Source organism: Leptonychotes weddellii, chromosome 7 (assembly GCF_054177405.1).
Source record: "Leptonychotes weddellii isolate Sample4059 chromosome 7, ASM5417740v2, whole genome shotgun sequence".
In the NCBI taxonomy this organism is placed as follows: Eukaryota; Metazoa; Chordata; class Mammalia; order Carnivora; family Phocidae; genus Leptonychotes; species Leptonychotes weddellii.
In genome coordinates, this window is record NC_138375.1 from 133,516,595 (window position 1) to 133,524,867 (window position 8,273).

The 8,273-nt window shown below is 37.7% G+C and overlaps 1 protein-coding gene across 1 annotated transcript in view; it reads right to left on the reverse strand.

Moving 5' to 3' along the window:
* Nucleotides 1–5,739: 5,739 nt before the first annotated feature.
* The window catches only part of LOC145715821 (butyrophilin-like protein 9), a 17,381-nt gene continuing 14,847 nt past the window's right edge, over nucleotides 5,740–8,273 (reverse strand). The window contains exon 6 of the mRNA XM_081825629.1: nucleotides 5,740–5,768. Coding sequence (XP_081681755.1) covers nucleotides 5,740–5,768 — 29 coding nt within the window. The remainder of the gene's footprint in view (nucleotides 5,769–8,273) is intronic.

The window sequence follows — 8,273 nt, forward strand, 5'->3', positions numbered from 1 at the left end:
TCAGAAGGAGAGGAGAACCAAGAGTACGGTGTCAGAGAAAGCTGGTGGGAGAAGGGCTTAAATGAAGGAAAAGCTGGCAGTCCCAAATGCAGGGAAGGGGTCAGGTATCCTTAGTACTGAAGGGGTCAAGAGGATTCTGTATTCTGACAAGGACTCACTGAATAAAAGGGAAAGCCAGAAATCAAATTTGGGAGGACAGGGTTGGATGGTTATGGACATAAACTCAATAGCACCTGAACTCTTGTATATTGTTAGGTGAAAGGAAGACCCTGTAATTTAGTGATCTGATATCCTTAGACACTTGTGCCCCCTACTTAGGATAAATTGAATTGTCATAGAGATTGTACCATAGGACTTCAAAAAGTGAAGTTGAAGATACGTAAATCCTCACGGAGATCATGCCACCCTTCAAGAAGCGAAGAAATGGAGTTGGAAAGATAACTGGAAAATTGGAACTGAAAATTCTTTATGCTATAGAATGAAACAGACAATATTATTGTTGTCTGGAGTCGCCAACATTTCTGTATCTACAACTCTAAATCTTGCCCATCCTTCCAGGTCCATCTCTAAGATGCTGTCCCAGACTAGATCTGTTCCCAGCCGTTACCCTGCTCTTGACTACGCACCAGTTAGAGATGAGGTCCTGAAACAGGCACCCACAGCATACTGTTATGCCTGGGGCCACCAAGATACACCAACCAATTTTGCCCAAAACATGAAATTTACTGGTTCTACGACTGATTACCCATGCTGGATCAGGGACATCTATCAGATAGAGTGCCGAACTGGGTGGACTGGGCCATCTGCAAGGTAAAGTGGGGCTCAGCTTATTGTGTATGTACAGGCATAAACTGAAGCTGGCACTGAAGAAAACTTGCTTTTTTTTTCTTTTTGCTGAGAAACGTTTGTCTCAAGAGGATATGAGAGAATGTGGTCAAGACCGTGCACAGTTCTGCTCAAACAGCAATACAACATTACAAGGCAGCCCAGTGAAGGAGTAACTGGGTGGCTTGGTCAGTTGGGCATCTAACTCTTGATTTCTGCTCAGGTCATGATCTCAGGGTAGTGGGATCCAACCCCTCATAGGGCTCCACGCTCCCCCTGATTGTGTGCTCTCGCTCTCTCAAATAAAATCTTAAAAAAAAAAAAGGCAGCCAAACGGAAAGGCCCCCAGAGGCATCTATAGACATCCCAGAAAAGTGTTCCCGAATAGCAGAGTCTGCTTTGTAGTTGCTGCTATCTTGTTTAAATGTCATTTTGAGTATTTAATCTTAAGTGTGGGGTTGCTGGGTGGCTCAGTAGGTTAAGCATCTGCCTTTAGCTCAGATCATAATCCCAGGGTCCTGGGACGGAGTCCCACATCGGGCTCCCTGATCAGTGAGGAGTCTGCGTCTCCCTCTGCCCTTCTGCCCCCACACTCATGCGCGCGCGCGCTCTCTCTCTCTCTCTCTTGCAAAAATAAATAAATAAATAAATAAAATCTTAAAAAAAAAGAAAATCTTAGTTTTGAAGAGCAAGCAGAGGAATATTCTTGTATAGTCTAGCACAGATATGAGAGCAGAGTTGTAGAGAAAAAGTCTAAATTGTCAAGTAAATTAATTTTAACAAAAGCTTATCGCCTCTCTAGAGAAACCTTTACAAAGGCATAAACAATCCTTTACAGAGTTATAACCTCTGTTTTAAGTTGCCTATTACTGATAATTATAACCTCTGTTTTAAGTTGCCTATTACTGATAATTATAACCTCTGTTTTAAGTTGCCTAGTACTGATAATTACCAATCTGTATTCAATTAGATTTTTCATTTGTGTTTAGCTATCAGTTAAATATCCATTATGGGCTAACCACTGTATATCCATGGTCGCCTCATTTAATAATCTAAACAACCCTATGAAGTGATCACTCTTTGGTTATTTGCTCTAGGTCACAGTTAATAAGTACCAGAACCAAGATTCAGCCTTAGGCCTTGCTTGCTCCAAAGTACTTGCATTTAACTATTCTAAGTGCTTCAACTCATAGAACAAAGTACATAACAACTCACTTTCCTTAGTTATTATGGAAAATATGCCGAATCCATCTTTCATCAACACCAAAGGAGTTTGTCTTTAAAAAAAACCCAACCGCTCTCCACGGTGATATATCACCAAGGGCTGCTCATGATGAAACAATGGGTCAGATTATCTCCAGCACGTCCAGGTCATCAAAGGCCTCAGCATGCCTCATTCATTGTTCAACGGCAAGTCACAAAGGACTCCATGCATCCCACACTGCTGAAGATGGATAACATCCCCCGTTCCGTGTTTCCTGACACTAGTTGTGAGGGGATTCACACAGCACAGGATTATTAAGCAGGATTCAGTCCCACCAGACAGTGCTAGAAGAGTTCCCTGATACACAAAGCACCTTGCCACGTATATGTGAGGAGGAGAGTAAAAGGGTGCTGGAAGGGATTTAATTCAGAGGTTCTGGAGGGAATAGGATGGGCTGGTCTTCCCAATTTTCTTGTGAATTTCCAATGAAAGGGCTTTAGAGCCAGGTTAATAAATTACTTTCTCAACCCCCACTTACCAATAGTCTCAACTGTCACCCATCCCGTGAAACCATTGCAGGGAAAATACATTTACCTAAATCCTAAATCTCTCGTGAACGTTGTAGATGCCTACATAAAAGTATGGAAATATGTCATATATATTTGTCTTCAAATCTTCTGGGCTTAACCCTTTCTTTCAGTGTATAATTGTCAAGTTCCTGTGTCATGTACTTATGCTACACACTGATCTAGGTGCTGAGGATACAACGGGACACAAGAAAAAGTACCTGCCCTCATAGAGCTTAGATTCCAGTGGGGGAGAGAGAAAGAAAATAGAATAAAATATTTCAACTTTTTAAAAAGATTTATTTATTTATTTTAGAGAGAGAGCGTGTGCGCAGGGGGAGGGGCAGAGGGAGAGGGAGAGAGAATCTTCAAGCAGACTCCCTGCTGGCGTGGAGCCTGATGCAGGGCTCGATCTCACGACCCTGAGATCATGACCTGAGCCAAAACCAAGAGTTGAGCGCTTAACCAACTGAGCCACCCTGGTGCCCCAAAATACTTCAACTTTTTATATATGCCATGAAGGAAACAAACTGGGGACTAAAAGCATAACTGAGGAGGGTCATCTTTAAGTAGGATGAAGAGAAGGACTCTTGGCAGATAGGACAAGCGGGGCTAAAGGGAAAGAAGAAGGTGGTCATGGGAACAGTGGAACAGAAACCCACAGGAAGTCTCTTTTAACCCCATTAAGACAACATGTGTGAGGATACTCTTTGACATTTTGTGATAGGAAGAAAAGATTATAATGTAGATGTTCATCACTAGGGAAGTGGGTAAATAAAATGGATGCACATTTGATCCTTGAAGGGTGCAGGGGTTAGGGGTGCTGACCCCCACCGCACATTTGAAAATCTGTGCGTAACTTTTGACTCCCTCAAAACTTAACTACTCATAGCCTACTGTGGACAGGAAACCTTACAGATAACATCAACAGTCCATTAACACATTTTGTATGTTACATGTATTATACACTGTATTCTTACAGTAAAGTAAGCTAAAGAAAAAAATGTTAAGGAAATCATAAGGAAAATACATTTATGGTACTGTACTGTATTTATTGAAAAAAACCCGTGTATAGGTAGACCCACACAGTTCAAACCTGTGTTGTTCAAGAGTCAACTGTATACTACACATAAGTTAAAAGCAATGAACTAAATTTACATATGGCAATACAGACCTGAGAACTTAACATGGAGTGAAAAAGAAAATGCGATTTGTAACACAATGTCATTTTTGCCGTTTTTAAAAAACCACAACTATGCTACATGTTTTCAAGGATACATATATAAATAAGTGACTTATTTGGTCACTTTGGGGTAGATTGAAAGGACAACATATTAAATGCACTAGTTGCTTCTCAGAGTTCTGAACTTTAGCATCAGGGAGCGCTGAGGCTATACATTCAGTGTCCTTTGCAGCTTTGCTCCCCCTAACGTTAGATCCTGAGTCTTATTTTCAATACAATCTTCCCTGTGGCTATAAAAGTTCTCTGACTCTACAGCTGGCTGACCTGACCTCACCAAGTTCCTTCTTCAAGGCTTTTTTTTTTTTTAAGATTTTTATTTATTTATTTTAGAGAGAGAGAGCATGAGCAGGGGGAGCAGAGGGAGGGGCAGAGGAAGAGGGAGACAGAGAATCCCAAGCTGACTCTGCACTGAGCGTGGAGCCCGACTTGGGCCTCGATCCCAGGGCCCTGGATCATGACCTGAGCTGAAACCAAGAGCCAGACACCCAACTGAGCCACCCAGGTGCCCCCCTTCTTCAAGGCTTTTAAAACAGTTAGAAAATATTCTAGAAGCAGTATGGCCAGACATTTGAGCTGAAAGTCTGATAATATACAGCGTACAAGGCCAGCCATTACAACTTTTGCTGTGATTATTTTATCTTCATTAATCAAAAAATGTGTTATCACTTTCTTTGATGTTAGTTGAAGAAATCATGCATCTCTTATACTCACTGCTTAGAATATGCTGGTTTATAACTGAGTTTCCATCATTTTTTATATTTAATGAATAATTGCATGCATTACTAAGAGCTACGAAGAATTTTTCTTTGTTTAATGAATGTCAGTTGTTCAGAAAATTCATCACAAAATTTACACTTGCATTTTGGCATTTTGGAGTTCATATATATATATACATATAGAAAAGGGGATGATAGCAATCACCACAAAAACTAGAAAAATTGAGTTTGAGCATCTCAAAGCTGCATTCGTGCATCTGCCACCCACAAGCCTGAACTAATAACAAATTGTAATTGGAGTTGATCTAGCCAAAAGATTGTGAATTCACCATAAGTTTAATTTGTTATCTGATGCAAAGAAAAAAAAGTGAACTTCCTGTTTGCTTCCAAGGGAGAGCTGTACTTGCAAGGGACAGTCTCCCCAAACACAGCCCGTGCTGGTCTTACCTAAGTTTTTGGGAGCCTTGCATGTAGGTATTGGTGGGTTTCAGAAGCAGAGGTGTTTAAGAACTGAAGGACTTTCAAAGGTGCTAGTGTGGTTATACTGGAATAAGGCTGCAATGGTTGTTTTTTCTTATAATATTTTTGTCTGGCTTTGCTATTAGGGTAATTCTGGCCTAATAGCCAGAAAGCATTCCCCCTCCTCTATTTCCTAGAAAAGTTTGTGAAGGAATTATTTCTTCAAGTGTTTGCTAAAATGTACCATTGAAGCCATCTGGGCCTTAGCTTTTCTTTGTAGAAAGGTTTTTTTTAATTATTAATTTCATTTCCTTACTTTTTGAAGGAAAAAGTTTGATTATCCTGTTCTTATTACATTTGATTATCCAATCAAATTACATTTGATTATCCTGTTCTTCCTGAGTCAGTTTCAAGTACTTTATGTCTTTCTAGGAATTTCCCCATTTCATCTCAGTTTAATTTGTTGGCATAATATTGTTCACTGTATTTATTTTCATAATTCTTTTAATTTTTCTAGGGCTAATGGTGTCATCCTTTCATTCCTGATTTTGGTGATGTGTTTCCTCTCTCTCTCTCTGTTGGTCTAGTTAAGGTTTGACGATTTTGTTGCTCCTTTCAGAGAACCAACTTTTGGTTTAATTTATTTTCTCTACTATTTTTCTATTTTCTATTTCATTAATTCCCACTCTAGTATGTGAATCTTCCTATTTTCCACTTATTTCACGCTCAGTAATTTAAGCTTTTGTCTTCAGAATCTAGATACAGAAGAGAAAAGTTTAAATTATTGATGTTTGATCTTTCTTCTTTGCTAGTATATGTGCTTAAAGCTATACATTTCCCTCTAAATACTGCTTTAGCTGCATCCCATAAAGTTTGATATATTGTGATTTCCTTTTCTTTCAGTTCTAAAGACTTTCTAATTTAACTTGTGATTTCTTCTTTGGCTCATGGGTTATTTAGAAATGTGTTGTTTAATTTAAAAATGTTTATGGATTTTCAATTTTTTAAAAAGATTTTATTTATTTATTTGACAGAGAGAGAAACAGCGAGAGAGGGAACACAAGCAATGAGAGTGGGAGAGGGAGAAGCAGGCTTTCTGCTGAGCAGAGAGCCCGATGTGGGGCTCAGTCCCAGGACCCTGGGATCATGACCTGAGCCAAAGGCAGATGCTTAACGACTGAGCCACCCAGGTGCCCCAGATTTTCCCTTTTTTGAAAATTGTTGATTTCTAATTTCATTCCCTTATAGTCAGAGAATATACTTTATATGATTTCAATTATTTTAAATTTATTGAGACTAGTTTTATGGCCAAGCATAAATCAGACACATAATAGATCGTGGTCTATCATAGAGAATGTTTCTTGTGCAATTGAAAAAAATGTATTTTCCCCTGCTGTTGGTTGGGATTTTCTATAAGTGCCAATTAAGTCAAGCAGACTGATAGTACTGAAGTCTCCCTTCAACTCATTCATTTTTTGTATCATATATTTTAGGCTCTCTTGTTAGACGGATCTACGTTTGTGATTGTCTTTTCTTCCTGATGAATGATCTCTTTTTTAATATTATAAAATGTTTCTTTTTGTCCCTAGTAACCTTTTTCCCTTAATTTTGTTTGACATTAGAATAGCCACTGTAACTCTCTTTTGCTAACTATTTACATTGTCTATCTTTTTCCATCCTTTTAGTTTTAACCTATTTGTATATTTGACTTTAGCGTGTCTCTTGTAGACAGCACATGGTTAGATTCTGCTTTTTTGAAACCCAGTCTGGCAATTTCTGCCTTTTTATTGGAGTGTTTAATCCATTGGATTTACATCTGTCATTTTGTCATTTGTTTTCTCTATATAGCTTTTTTGTGCCTTTGTCCTCTAATTGCCTTCTTTTGTGTTAAATAGATGTTTTCAGGTGTACCATTTTTCTTTTTTGTTAAAAAAATTATATATTTGGGAACTGGAGCGTATTATGCTAGGCAAAATAAGTCAATCAGAGAAAGACAATTATCATATGGTTTCATTCATATGTGGAATTTAAGAAACAAAACAGAGGATCATAGGGAAAGGAGAGAAAAATAAAATAAGACAAAGTCAGAGAGGGAGGCAAACCATAAGAGACTCTTTACTATAGGAAACAAACTGAGGGTTGCTGGAGGGGAGAGGGGTGGGTGATGGGCATTAAGGAGGGCATGTGATGTAGTGAGAACTGAGTGTTATATGCAACTGATGAATAACTGAACTCTACCTTTGAAACTAATGATACACTATATGTTAATTGAATTTAAATAAAAAAACTTTTAAAAAGGAAAAAAAGAAAAAAGAAATGGTAGTTAAATGTAGTTAAGCAATCACTAATGTTCAATAATTAACTTCTAGACTTTATAAAAAATGTTATCTTGTTCCAGTGTAAAGAAATAGCTGTTAAAATAACTCAGGTAAAAAATGAGTTATTATATAGTACTATTCCAAATAAATGATTTTTATAATAAAAAAACTATATATTTGGAGTTCTTTTTAATGGATGCTCTGGGGAAAACAATATGCATTTTAACTTAAAAAACAATTTCAGATGAATATTAACTTAATTCCAACAGTATACAGAAACTACTGAAATATAGTTCTCTTCCTACCTCCTCTGTAGTATTGTCATGCAAATTCCATCCTTATACATTATAAGCCTAACAATAGCTTTGTAATTATGGCTTTATGCAGTTGTCTTTTAAATTATTTGAGATGAAAAGAGTATACATCATATCAATAGAATATAGAACAAAGTAAAGAACAAAACACTCATGTTCATTTCTGTGGACACAAGCATTTGACAAAATCCAACATGATGAAAACACTCACAAACTCTGAATAGAAGGAAACATCCTCAACCTGATAAAGATCTTCCTTGAAAACCCATAGTTTTTTATCTTGATGAAGTTCCAAAAGTTCATTTTTGCTTTTGTTTCACTAGCTTTTGGAGATGTATCTTGAAAGAAGTTGCTGTGGGTGATGTCAAAGAGGTTACTGCCTATGTTCTCCTCTAGGATTTTGATGGATTCCTGTCTCACATTGAGCTCTTTCATCCACTTTGAGTTTATCTTTGTGAATGGTGTAAGAGAATGGTCGAATTTCATTCTTCTGCATGTGGCTGTCCAATTTTCCCAGCACCATTTATTGAAGAGACTGTCTTTTTTTTTTTAATTTTTTTATTGTTATGTTAATCACCATACATTACATCATTAGTTTTAGATGTAGTGTTCCATGATTCATTGTTTG